The 14786-nt window shown below is 40.8% G+C and overlaps 1 protein-coding gene across 3 annotated transcripts in view; it reads left to right on the forward strand.

The window, feature by feature from the left end:
- AHR (aryl hydrocarbon receptor) overlaps positions 1 to 11879 on the forward strand; it is a 77389-nt gene extending 65510 nt beyond the window's left edge. For 2 of the 3 annotated variants that reach the window (XM_072153795.1, XM_072153797.1), the window contains exons 7-11: positions 345 to 547; positions 728 to 837; positions 2002 to 2143; positions 3881 to 5126; positions 7716 to 11879. In XM_072153795.1, the coding sequence (XP_072009896.1) occupies positions 345 to 547; positions 728 to 837; positions 2002 to 2143; positions 3881 to 5126; positions 7716 to 7877 (1863 nt within the window). In that variant the 3' untranslated portion in view covers positions 7878 to 11879. The remainder of the gene's footprint in view (positions 1 to 344; positions 548 to 727; positions 838 to 2001; positions 2144 to 3880; positions 5127 to 7715) is intronic. The other variant, XM_072153796.1, reaches the window with a different exon arrangement.
- The last annotated feature ends 2907 nt before the right edge of the window (positions 11880 to 14786 follow it).

Consider the following 14786-nt stretch of genomic DNA (forward strand, 5'->3'; position numbering starts at 1 on the left):
TAATACATATGCATTAAAGGTGATAAATCGTATATATAAACTTACTAAGGGCAGCATGGTGACTTAGTGGTTAGCATTACAGCCTTTCAGCGCTGGGGACCTTGGTTCAAGTTTCAGAGTCAACATTTGCAAAGAGTTTTTGTTCTCTCCATGTTTGCGTGAGTTTCATCCGTGTCCTCCGGTTTCCTCCCACACTCCAAGACATACTGGTAGGTTGATTAGATTGTGAGCCCCATTGTGGACATGGACCAATATGGCAAGCTCTGTGCAGTGCTGCCTAATCTGTGTGCGCTGTATAAATAAAGGTATTATTATTACTACTACCAATTTTTTTTTCCCTCCAGGCTATGAGCTTTCAGGGGCGTCTGAAGTATCTTCACGGACAGAACAAGAAAGGGAAAGATGGATCCGGAATTCCCCCACAACTTGCACTCTTTGCTCTGGCGACACCACTGCAGTCTCCTTCCATCTTGGAGATCCGAACCAAAAACTTCATCTTCAGAACGAAGCACAGGCTAGACTTCACACCTATAGGATGTGACACAAAGTAAGAGAATGTTATTGTCATTTAAACTGCCGCTTGTTTGTTTGTTACATTGTAGAATATACTTTTAGATCAGACACAAGGTTGGTTTTTTAAGTCTAATTAACCACAACGCTGTGTCCTTAGTCTTGTTTCATTATGACTTGACCTATTTTACAATCAGTCTGTCTGGTTTCTCTACAGAGGAAGCCTGGTACTGGGATACACAGAAGCAGAACTGTGTATTAGAGGAACTGGCTATCAGTTTATTCACGCTGCAGATATGATGTACTGCGCCGACAATCACGTCCGAAGTAAGTCTGAGAAAACCCAAAAGCTTTTATTTTATTGTTAATTTATTTATCTCAGTTTACATCAACAAAAATATCTGAATACCATCCGCTATGGAGGCAGTAGTCCTATTGGGTTTTTTCAGGTTCTACAAATGTTTCTGATTTGTATAATGAGTTTCTAATACCCTCTCTGTATCCATTCTTCACTATTTTCTAATCTCTGCTCACTGGCATTCTATAGGAACCATCATCATGGTGATGTGATGTCACACAGGTGCAAGACTCATTGGTAGCATCAGAGCTATTAACAAGCCATTAAGCACTTTAAGTAAACCTAGAAGATTTCTATAGAAAGTATATTAGAAACTTGTATTGTTGAAACTGGAAAACTCTTTAAGCCTAGAACATTGTAAGGCCTAGTGATTGAGACTATGGAGACCTCTCAAAAGAAATGTATAACATTTCTGTATCAGTAGAGTTTTTTCTTTTCTCTATTGACATTTCTGTTCACAAGGTTAACCTTAAAAAGGACCACTCAGGACGATATTAAACCACCCGCAGGTCCTTATGAACCAGTGGTTTAGTGTTTCACGTGACCCTTTATCAAATCACTCCATGGGCACTATCAGGAAAAAAAACGTTTATACTTACATAGAGATGAGTCTCCTGTGCTCCTTGTTTGGTGACGCTGGAGAATGACTCCCCAGCTTCATTGAGCAAGTGCTGTAATAGGCGCATGCACCCTGAAGCAAGGGTTTAGCTTCACTGCCCTGGGAGAACTGGATCAAGGCAAGTATAAAGTTTTTTTTAAATTTCTAATATCGCCCACATGTGGACTTGGTAAAGGGCGATTTGGGACTCTAAACAGATGTCTATAATGAGCTGTGGGTGGTTTGGTGTCCCAAATCTCCGACAGGTCCTTTTAAGGTCCAGCTGGTTCTGCTTCAGAATAGATTGACGCAGACAGCTGGAAGAAGAGGTGTTGATATGATGACAGCTAAGCACTTTATCAGGGTGGGGATGTGCGGAGTGTGTTCATGAAGATAAAACTGAACAGAAAATATTACTCAATCCGAGGTAAGAATAATACGGTGTCCCCGTGGACACACTGTGGCTTATACTTGGCAGTGTAATGTATGACACTTTCTTCCTTCTAATGTATTGACGTGTGCCCCTTTAATACAGTGATCAAGACTGGGGAGAGCGGCATGACTATCTTCCGACTTCTCACTAAAGAGAATGGATGGGCTTGGGTTCAAGCAAATGCACGACTTGTTTATAAGAACGGAAGACCAGATTATATCATCGCAACACAAAGACCTCTTACGTAAGGGTTGTTTTTTTTATTTGCTGTGTTTTGTTGTGATATTTGTTCTATGAATTCTGCTTTATACGATGGTCCGGAAGTAAGAGTTCTCCTTACAGAGACTTTGCCAAATAAGGCCGCCTTGTAGGCATGGGGAGACTTGTAGCCCTTGACTCTTTACTTGGGGGATTCTGGGAAAATATGCAAATAAGTTTTGGTTGCTCTCTAGCTATTGTTTATTAGCAGACAAGTCCTGGGCAGTTAGCAAGTGCTGGAGGGTTATCACGTTTTGTCTTGAGGAGAAAAAAAAAAAACTTCAGTTCTCACTGCTCTCCTTACAAGGCAAGATTTTAGACTTGAAGGAAATCTACAAGCAGAATCACCTCTAGTAGACTGGCCATACTTGCTTGTCCGTGTTTACCCCCTCTAATTATTCACACCTCCTTTTATGTTCAATCCAACTTCCTCCCCCCAATCCCCTGCCAGACAGTCGGTGACATCAATTCCGGAGCATGCGCGGTAGTATCCTCATTGCACGCATGTAACAAAATGCTACTGCGCATACCTGGGAATTGCCGAGAGCAGACTGACATCAGTGGCACTCTGTCTGGGAAGGGGGGACTCAATGGGAAAAGGAGGTACGCATAATAGCACAGTGGAGACCAAAGGGGCTCTGGGGATGCCCCTTTGACTTGAAGTAAATCTTCCATCAAAATCCATCATGATAAACCAGGGACACTTGCTCATAGATCCACTCACAGTGACTGTGGTAATCTTCTTAGGTTAGTTATCCATGGCCTCCTTCCTTCTAAAATCAACTTTTAAAATTATGCTGCAACAGCGGTGGCTTCACAGGCTATTACATTGTGCAGGAGCACTTCCTCCTCCCACTGTGTGCTGAAACTTGCTGCTGCAGTGAGATTACAGCAGGCAGAGGTGGTGGAAGTGCTGAGGGAGCAATGAGGGGGACGGAGTAACAGCCTGTAAAGCACCAAAGGGCTCTGGTAAAGCTTCCCCACCCCAACCCCCGAGCCCTTTTGCCCAATTGCATACTTTTAAAAGTTTATTTTAGAAGGAAGGAGGCCATGGATAGCAAATATAAGATGATTACCAGGTGAATGTGTCCCTGTTGATCATGCTTGATTTTGATGGTAAATTTCCTTTAAAGGTGTTTTCTAGCTTCATGATATTGATGACCCATCTGTTGGATAGGTCACTGCTATCAGAACGGTCGGTCTGAATCAACATAGAGAATGGTGCCATGTATCATGCTCTGTTCTCTGTGTTGCGGGCAGCCCAAGGGGCCACCTCTCAACGATCAGTTACTTAAATGAGGGTTGGGCTGCAGGCCACAGGCCAGAGACTACACCGAGAACAGGACCCACTTCTGTACTGACTGTTATACTGGAAAGTTACAAATATTCTAGAAGGGATAACCCCTTTAACCAAGTTTGTGCCATAGAGAAAACTTGATTATTGTATTAATATAAAGTCTTTTATTGTTTCATTAACAGTTTGAGGCTTAATAAAATTGATTGAACATAGTGTTTATATGAAGAATAGATTCTTTTTATATATTTTTTTGTGTAGGGTATAGATTATCCACTTTGTACATTTTAATTTAAATTAAGATTATTTCATAAATAACACTTGAGAATACTAATGTATCTCTGGATCTGGAAATGACCAAGTTTGTACATTTTTCCTCCAAATCCATTTGGATTTCTCAGAATGCCTGTTGTTTGTTTTTACTCTTAGAGAGGAAGAAGGAGCCGAACACTTAAGAAAGCGGAGCACACAGCTGCCTTTCATTTTTACATCGGGTGAGGCAGTTTTGTACGAGGCTTCATTTCCCTTCCCACCTCTCATGGGCCCCACACAAAATAAACCTAAAGGTTCCTCCAGTAAAGGGACCCCTGCCAAAGCGACTGTAAGCGAAGCACCTGTCAATCCTGCCTCCATGCTGGGTGCCATGCTAAGGCAAGATGAGAGCGTGTACATTTGCCCTCCAGCTTCGAACACCTTTTCTTTTGACAACTTTTACAAAGATAGTGACCTGAGCGGTAAGTTTTGGCCGAACAACCGAGTTCCTGTGGCAAATAACAATATGAAGCAAGAAGAAAGATCTTTCCCCCAGGTAAAGAGCACGACGCAAGTTTCAGAGCGCATGGACGTTTTACCAGAGGTTAAAAACAACGAGCTTTACAATATCATGACAAATCTAGGCATTGACTTTGATGATTTGGAGATGATACAACAAGATGAAGAGTTTTTTAGGAATGAGTTTGATTATCCCGAGATTGGAGATATCGACGTGGCAGATGATATTCTGACCTATGTGCAGGAGTCCCTAAACAGAAAACCGGACTGTATGTTTGGGAATTTGCTTCCGCAAATGTCTTGTGTGCAGGACTCCGGCAAAGTAACTCAAGATGGAATGGATACACCTCAGATGCTTCCACCGCAGCCAAACCAAATGATGCCGCAACAGCTGTGTCAAAAAATGAAGCACATGCAGGTCAATGGCTTGCTCACAAACTGGAACCCCATGGGTAGTGCCCCACTCACGTACCAAGAACAGCAGCCGACCGAGCAATATGTACCCAGCCTCAATAACATGGCGCAGGAGTTTTATAAATCTGAACTCAGCAGTGCTCCGTATACATGCAAACAGGAATATATGCCTTACCAGGACTCATTGCCTGCAGTGCCGCTGCCGTCTAACCTTACACAGATGGACTTTGATCTGGGAAATGTGGAGCAGTCAATGTACACCACCACCTCCACCAACTTGGATGGGTTTTTGGATTGTCTCCCACAGACTCCTGAGCTTCAAGAGTGCAGCCTAAATGCCCAGAGTGTTATGATGACTTCCCAACCTTGCTATTCGGGTGCAGTATCCATGTATCAGTGCCTCCCGGAGCCGCAGCCATCCTGTCTGAATCCAATGAATCCAATGCAATATAATGCTGGGATTCCTGGGCAGCATCAGATGATTAACAAAGTAAGTCCACAAGTAAAAGTTACTCCATGCACGTGTTGTCATTCTTTGTGCATATTATTATATTATAATCTGTACTACTGCAACTCTATTATCATTACTGCAAAACCAGTATTACAAGACATTAATTTCTCATTAAAGGACATCTACCACCAGGATGAAAGACTGTCTGCAAATGAGCATAAGGGCCTCCAGGCTCCGTTAACACCTATGGATCCTGGAGCATCTAAGGCTCATTTGCATACAGTCCTTCATCCTGGTGGTAGATGTCCTTTAATAAATGCAGGAGAGATTCCAAAGACTAAAAACCTCCAGTGACTGTTGTTGTTTTTTTGTTATAGATTTTGTAGTACTGCCTGCATTTATAGAGGAAATTTTCTAACTATTTATCATAGTTGTTGACTGTACTGCATCAGAACAACAGGCCCTACAAAGTAAGAATAATATATGGGATGGTCTCATAGTGCTCAGCCAAATGTATTTGGGAGCAGAGCTCTGCCCTATCGGGACAGTGATTGAGAGGTTTCTTTGTATGCACCTGTGTGTGATGTGTAGGCAGTGTGGGACTGTGTGGGGCCTAGGACCCACCAGTGGGTGGGTCCATGAATAATGGTAAAAACACAGATGCGCATTGACCTGCATAAATGCATTGCAAATACATTGTGGGAAAGCAGCCCAAGGCCGCATTCACAGGATGCACTTGTATTGTGTTTTGCTCATCTGGAGCATCTCCCCACAAACGCTTAGGTGCCTGCGTTTGGCAAGGCGCAACATGCGCTTTTATAATTGCCGGAGGCAGGCATTTAGGTCTAGACACACATGCGCTCGGGGAGGAGTTACTTGCCTCTCCCGTTCCCCCGCAGCTCTCCTCTCTGCTTTTGCTGTGTGCCGCTGCGCTTCTGGCAGACGCCATCACAATGATGATGTGTGGGGCTGACCGCTTTCTGCATTATCATTTTATTAAACGCTAAAGAGTCCTTAAGAGAGAACGGAGTCAACAGTGTTCTGGGCCCACCAGTGGATTCACCTGTGTATTGGAGGATCAATCTATATGAGAGCTTTGTATTCCCTGAGCAACTTTGGCAGCCAAATAGCACATTTAATTTCCTGTTTTGGCTGCGAGCAATAATGACCTGTAATAATACTACTGATCTACAATGCAACAAATAAAGCTGACATATGTGCTTGAAACTAGATGCAGTGTCATAGCAGCGCAATCACCAGGGACCTCATTTTCAATAAAGACAGGTTACAGAAGCCCATTTTAGCTGCATTGTAAGATGTCTTTCTGCCTTTTCTGTGCATTTACATTACAATATAATTGCACTCTGACAGAATCCTGTTCCCAGGTTTGCTTTTGTTTGTCTTCATTTCAAAAAAGCCATGTGGCTTGTCAGTACTGCTCACTCACTCACTCCTCGGCTCTCAGCCCTCACCTTTGGGCTCACACAGGGTAAACTGACATCAGAGCAGGAGTTGTACAGGAGCACGAAGGTGGTGGATGAGATCTGAGGAGTGAGTGAGCAGCACACCAAAACAAACCTGGGACTTTGAACAGGGATTGTCAGTGTGCAAGGCAAGTTAAACCACACAATTATTTTGTAATGCAAATGCACAGAAAAGGCAGAAAGACAGTTGCAATCCTTTTTAATGGGCTTCTGCAATCTGTCTTCAGTGAAAAATGAGGGCTCTAGTGATGGGTTCCCTTTAAAGCGTAACTGCAAAGTTATAATTGTTTTACCAAGTTCTCAATTGCCCCTTTAGATACAAACAAAAGGATGCCCATATTGTGCTGCACGCTCTTTTCTCTCCTCCATTTATGGCATTTTCTTTTCTGAAAGTGTTAGACAAAAATTTTTCTCACCCAAGGAGAAGTGGGCAAAAACTAACCTCTTCCTGTACCTGCCCTGAACCGCGGTCCAATTTACTTTGCCCACAGATCCCATGATATCTTGTGTACTCTCTGAAAGTAATTTAGTAGCAAATCCAGTAAAATTCCTGCAAGTTAATTCACTGCACAGTGCACATACAGGATGTGTATGGTGACTAGCCTGTTGGGTGTAAAATCTGTGCTCAGCATTAAGCGTTAATACATGCAGGAGACATCTGTATTCATAGCACTGAACATACTAAGCTCTGCTATAGACACAGTGCTTTGTCACATGACCTCCTCCTCAGTGAGCAGCAGCCCCTCCCTCTTATGAGTCTGTAGAGTTGTTTATAGGACGGTCTCCAGGGCTTGTCAGCACAGGCAGAGGAAGGAGCTACTTCAGCACTGAGATACTCTGCAGTATATAGCAGAGAAACTGCTGCATATTGGTAACCAAAGATAATTGGCAAAGTTGTTCCACATGCCAAGAGCCATTGAAAAACATAAAACCAGTTGTTCTTTAAGCCTGTACACAGCAGATGGATAAGGAGAGTAAGCTAAAGCTGAACTCTTTTTGCTTTCTACTTCACTGGACTATTTTACTAGATTCGGCTATGTAAGGAGATTAGTTTACCCAGTGAGTTTCTGTTAACAGGAGTATAAAAATTGTCCTCCATGAACGTAATCACAGCACCTCAAATTGTATTTTTTTTTTCTTTTAGCAGTTTCAAAATGGTTTTGGTGGAGGAAATGTGAACAAAGCATTTACAGCACCAATGGATATGGCAAATAGCGCAGCGGCTGCCACCCTTCTACCGTCTCATCATCATCTTCCTGCAAATTCCAAACTTTATCCTGACTTGCCATCCAGTGGATTCTTGTAGATAACTGTGCACACTGTGGCGTGCGTTTCTCTTGGCCTCGATAAATAAAGACTCGATTCTGAAGATGCTTTAAAAGCCGCATTATGTCCTAAGGAGTTTATTTGGGCTATTTGCACTTGGTAGGCCGCCCACAGCTTACATATTGGGCTGGCCAAGCCACATCCGGATGTAGAGAGACGCTAATTTTGCAGAAGAGAAAAAAAAAACAAAAAGCTTTGGTTTTCCCAACTTATTCAAAGAACTTATCATTTTGAGTGGAATTTTAAGGCAATGTATTTTTGCAATACAGTTCTGTAATATATAACAGCATAAGATAAATAACAAGATAAGGCGAGCTTTTTATTTACCCCATCACTGCTGCCCAATGAAATCCTTCCTCCTTAGAGCACTTATGCCCTATGAATACTAATGGTATGTTTTGGCATTTTCTAGAATGAGAATTTTCTTACCTTTCTAATTTTTTTGCCTTTAAAGAAAGAAAAAAAAAAATCACCTTGACGAAAGCACTTACTTAAAGTGGCAGTCCCATTCACTGTGTCTTGACCACTTTGCACTGTCTGATAGACTGGATTTATTAGAATGTGTCACTTTAATGCTTATATGTGTTCTGCCGTTTTAGGTGATATTAACGGATAGTGAACCCCAAAGTAGTTGTGATGTATTATTCCACCACTGGAATTTTCATTTGGACAATCAGCTGGAGACTTTAGGTCTTCCTTTTGTGTGATGTAATGATATATTTAGTTGCCTTTTTTTGGCTGCACTATATACAATCTTTATGGTAGATTTTAATGAAAGCCCATTAAGCACAATGCTATGGTTGATGCCCTCGTAGATCCCCTAAGACCACAGTACTCGTGAGTTAGCCGTCCATTTTGAACTGCCTCTTTATGACCCCCAAAACCCACCGATTTTTGACCCTTCTCTTCTTACCCTCCTTGCATTTGCAAAAAATTGGGGCATCACTTCCATGATTTTAAACATCTTCATCCATCTCCATTTTTTTGGTCAATACTTTGACCCAGAAACAACAATAAGAGTGACTGAGACTGCCTTGTCCCAAGAGTGAATCTGTCACCTTCTGGGGATTATGGGATGGCTCCAGGGACATCACTGGTTCGGTAGACATTTTGCCAGAGGTTATAATAATAAAATATATAATTGGTGTTTAGACACTTACATATATAGTGAAATTGTGTCCAAGACCATCAAATTTATTGCATTTTCACTGATGAGGCTAATACCATTGGGTGAAGATGTTACTAGATACGCAATGTAGGATGTACATGATATTCCCATACGTAAAATTTGATGATTTGTAGACGTCTGATTACTTGTACTGTCACTTTAATCCGGTCTTTTTATATGTACAAGAATCAGTGAATTGTGTATACATAAGTTTTATTTAGATTAAGTGCCATAGGGTTCTGTTCAGATTAGCAGCATGACTTCCCTGCTTAAAGTAAACCTATCAGCAGAAATTGAACTAACAATCTACCACCAGTATGTTGGGATGTAAATTGGATCTATAGTCGTGGGGGCGGAGAGTTTAGTACTGAAGGGAAGCTCATCCTGCCTCAGAATACCACTTCCATTGTGATTGACGTCACGCAGCAGATTTCTGGAGAGCTGGTTAGTGTTTATTCTGGACACAAGGGCTTCAGAGGAAACATTTTGAGACAGGGAGAGCTTGACTTCAGCGCTAAACTCAACACTTCCTTCACTTTATACAACTAATTTACATCTTCATTCAGATTTGATTTTCTGGATGAATTCAACCGTGAAGGAAACATGATCTGGAAGATCATAATCTCCTCAACAAAATACTTGTATTACATAGTTCATACAGTTGAACAAAACATCTGTCCATCAAGTTCAGCCAAGGAAGAGAAGGGATAGAATAAGGAAGGGATTTAAGGGACACAATTCTATATTAGAACATAATCGTCAATGTTATTTTGATGTAAAAGGGCATCTAGGCCCTTCTTGAAGCTCTCTGCTGTCCCTACTGTGATAAGTGCATGAGGCACGCTACTTTGTCAAGTACATTTCTGCTGACAGGTTCCCTTTAATGTTGTCATGACATCTATGCAAAATGGTTAAAAAAAATTGGTTTCAAAGTGGACCTCATTATCTTTTCAGCATTTGCTTCAAAAATAATCTTGCTAATTGCACTTTTTATGGCAACAGAAATGCAACAATTCTTGATACCCAAAAACTCGATGCCTCAACAGAAGTAGGATGGTGTCCTAACTAATACTTGGCAAGAGTACTGATCAGGTTCCCTTCCCATAAGAGAGCAATCGCTTTGTGATATGTCCTATCTAGATATTCTTTTCCCAATGATGGAGCATATTCTTCCATTCCCTAAATCATTGCCGTTATATCTTTTACTAAAACCTCTTCCTTATTTTAGGTTTACCAGTAAAATTACTCCAATTACCTTCATTAATTATAGGTAGTATCATTAACCCATGGCAGCAAGATAAGGAATTTATTACAATTTAAACGAGGGGCAAAGCAATTCTGTAAGATTTTCCCTAAATTAAAGGGACGTGGGATGTTCTTCCAAATGCACCAAATGTTTTTCAGAATTTTTTTGTGAACGTTGACAAGTTCCAAGAAGTAAATGCAGAATGGAAGCTTGTGACATTTTCTATCTCCTCCTGTCTGAGGTGTTCATTTACCTGTCCTGCATCCATCCAGTTCCTGTAGCTTCCCCAAAGATAATATTAGTCCACATTTTAGGGGAAAAAAATAAGTAAAACTTTGGATTTCCCCTGAGCCAACTCCTGTTAAGACATTGAAAACTATTAAATGTCATGCCCTATTTAGGATCCTCATCTAAGCAGAACAACGACAAAGAATGCTGGAGAACCCAGAATAGATCTAACAATCCATTATTGATTTTCAAGTGCATCATGTAATGCATCATCTCCCCTGCGGGAGCGCTGCAGGAGAATATAAATCCTACTTCCATATTCCTCAAAACGTTAAGCCTCATGACATTTTATTGGGACCCCACCAATCCCTTTCTCATCAGGGGACTCCCATAACTATAAGGCATTGCCCATCCCCTATAACCTTACATTTATATTTGTCCATTTTAACCACATTTTATATAAAACAGGTTTCGGATACTGATCTGCCATAAGGAGAAGCAATGTTTTGTAATATAGGAATCTTGTACTAGCTTGTCTCTCCTTGTGAGGCTGGGAAGCCGAGTCTTTCCAAGCACCAGGAAAATTAACCTGTGCCTTATCTTGTTTTTATTATTATTTTATATAAATATATATCTATATAGGACTCTATGCAACTTTTTTTTCATGTCAACCTGTCCAGTCACCGAGGATGGCATCTGCATTAGGGTTTTGTTTTGTATAGTAGAAAATGAAACAGTATTGAGATTTTTTTTTTTTTGTCTTTTTTTTTTTTTCTTTAGAGTGTAAAGAATGAAAGTTAATACATTGTGTTATGTTTTTTTTTTGTTTTTTTAATATGTTTTGTATAAAAATATGAACAGCAGTCAGTTTTATGCATTAAGATTATGGAAACCCTCACTAACTTTTTGCACTTGATGGAGTCCATGCTTGCTTGGAATGAAGGATTCCTTGGTTGCATATTTCGTATGCTTTGTTTTCCGGGCTTCAGTCATGTCGTATTTGCCGCACTGTTCATTTTTGTCTTTCGTATGAGCTTCAGAAGATGCTCCGTCCTCAGCCTGTTACACTAAAATGCCCAAATGCAAGACTGCTGAACATCTATCGAATAACCCGTTTCTTGTGCTGAACATCTATCGGATAACCCGTCTCTTGTAGCCGTTGTACTTAACTGCTCGTATTTGATTTCCTACTTTACCGTATACAAACCACAACCATTGCCGGCACTAAAAAGGTCTTAAAGCATAAAAAAATACTAAATCTGAAACCTGAACAAAGATACAAAAACAACAAAAAAAAAAAACAAAACAGAAATCACCGTGAAGGCTGCTTTGTAGCATAACCAGTGTGCTAGTTGTTACATGTTATTATACCTGCTGAATTATATCCTTTTTTATTTTGTAATAAGGTGTATAGTGTAAACACAACTATATGTTCATATATCGTCGTCGCCCTTTGTGATGTCAAGAATTTACCTAACACTTTTTTTTTTATTACCCCGTTTTGGTGTCCAACACAAAGTTTTCTTTAAAAAAAATCAAAATTTTCAAAGAAAGCTTATTTTGTATTTTTGGTTTTGTTTTTTGTTTGTTTTCTTTTTTTTTTTTTTTTTATCTCAAAAGATTTCTTTGAATTGTAGATGCATCAGTAACCTGGTGCGACGATGTTTTGAAATAATAATAAAAAAATGTATATGTTCAAGTGATGACATTGTGTGTGTTGTGTAACTTATATGTGATGAACAAAAGCAGCTTTTCTATGTAAGAATCTTCTAATACTGAAAGTTTTATTTGCCAGTGTTTGGCAGAAGAAAATCCTGCAGAGAAAATTGTATTCTGTGTAATTCAAAATGAAGCAGAAAACAATGAAAAAAAAAAGTCACATTTTGTGTGTTTTTTAAAAATATATTGTTTAATAAAAAGACAATCATATGGACTGGAGTTGATTGGAACAATGTCACAATTATTTTAATACAATTATAATGTGGCTGAATTTAATTTTTTTTTCCTACTGGCTTAGAATGGGTTTATTTTCATAAAACTATTAAAGAGGACCTGTCACCCAGAAATTCGGCACTAGGAGCTGCTTACTAAAGTAACAAACGAAGCAATGTTACAATGATGGCGTTACCGAAATCCTCCGATAACGCTATCTAACACCGCTGCGGAGTACAAACGGACCGCCCTGCCCATAGCTCTGCGGTGACCCTAACCCCGCCCCCTCATGAATACGCCGGACCACTTTGAAAGTGCTTCAGCGTTTTTATTGTACTCTGCAGCGGTGTTAGATAGCGTTATCGGAAACCTCCGATAACGCTATCATTGTAACACTGCAGTATTTGTTTTGGGTGACAGGTCCTCTTTAAAGGGGATTGTCCACTTTCAGCAACTAATATATAGATATAGGTTTGTGTAATGAATAAAACTGGTCCCTGGTCATGTGATTGCTCACTCTGATATAACGAGCTGTGCACCTGTGTGGCATCAAATGACCAGGGACAGATTTCTTTTCACAGGATGTAAACCGTGAAGCTTCCTATGGAATGACAGCAAGCAGAGGTCTAGAAAACTGTAAGGAATTGATGCACAAAAATATTTAAAACTCAGATTTGTACAGTAAATTTTATGACCCTTGTATGTATTCTTACTTATCTGATTTGGAGGAAAGAATTAGAGCAAGAAAGCTTCAGTGAGGGCCATCTCTAGATGGATCAAACTGGCCATCCGTTCAGCATATGTAGTGGCAGGTCAGCCAGTACCAGAAGGGCCTAGAGCACATTCGACCAGGGCAGTCTCCTCTTCATGGGCAGAGTTTAGAGGGGTGTTAGTAAACCAGATCTGTCTGGTCTTCTCCACACACCTTCTACATACACTACAGGTTGGATGTGGCAGTTGCACATGATTGGACTTTGGGAAAAGAGTATTATCTTTGGTGATCCCTCCATGACTTACTTCTGTGCTATTTTCTACCGGTTGGGTGCTGTCGTGGTTCAAGGAAACAAAATTACCGGTGAGTAATTACCGATTTCATGCCACCTCCATAGCAAGTGTGAGGGGCATCAAGAAGGGTGTGGCTGGCAGCAGAGTGTGCCCACGTACTCGCTGTTGCCTGTGACTGTTTGGGGCTGAACGGTCATGGGAGCTTCATAGTACACCAGTGCTGGCGTAAGATAAATCTCACTATGTGTGTCTGGACAGTAATCTGTGAGAAATGTTTTAATTTATTTCTATCCTCCAACCTCTAAATTTATATTTTAAATGAAGACACGTGGAACCTGTTGTGTGTTGATTATCTTATTGAATGGCTACAAGGATTTGGGCCTACAGTGATATTCAAAATATGTATTTTATTTCACTTTACCCAATGGCTATAACACCACAGAACAGAGGCCACAAATTTTTTTTCGCTTGAATATGGAATCTTTTAACCCCTTCCCGATGCCAAAATTGTACGGCACGCTTCGGCTGCTGGTGCTTGGAGAGGGCTCACGGGCTGAGCCCTCTCCATATCCGGTAAGTCTTTGCTGCAAGTTGCCGCAAACATTTGACTGGTAGCACCGATCAAGGGTGTTAACCAGTTCATCTGGAGGTGGCTTCAAAAAGATGGTGGCGCCCATGCATTGGTGAAGATCCTTGCTCCCTCTGACGTCATCGGGGGGTGGCGATCGGAAGACATAGACAACTGAAGACAGATAAAAAAATGATAGACACCTTACAGCTGATTATAACATCCTGGGACTAAAGTAAAGCATCTAGGGAAGTTCACCAGAGGTCACATTGGGCAGAGAGGCCCATCTGGAACTAGGGGGTCGTGTGTTCTCAAGTCGGGAACTGCCTGTGTGTATGAAACTATCATACTGGAGTAGCTATGTCATGGTTTTTTTCTCTATTCTACACTGTTTTTGTGTGGCAAACTTAAACCAGGTTGGATTTACCCATAAAATAACCCAAGCAACTTCTTGGGATCCCCAAAGTATCAGGGGACCCCACATTGATGTCCTCAGGACCTAAATGCAGTTCATAGCTATAACAGAGTAGGAAGAAGAGCTATGGCCAAATACCAAATTGGCCCTGAATTTATGGATCTCATTAATATGCTGTACCTTACATAATATTGCAGTGACTTGAATTTTCCCGCACCACGCCTGGGATATAACGGACAGATATTTAAGTCTTCACATACTTTTTTCATATACTGGGTATATAATTTATAACCAAACCGTTAAATACACATTCATGACAATATAGCA

The sequence above is a fragment of the Engystomops pustulosus genome, chromosome 5 (assembly GCF_040894005.1).
Source record: "Engystomops pustulosus chromosome 5, aEngPut4.maternal, whole genome shotgun sequence".
NCBI classification, from domain to species: Eukaryota; Metazoa; Chordata; class Amphibia; order Anura; family Leptodactylidae; genus Engystomops; species Engystomops pustulosus.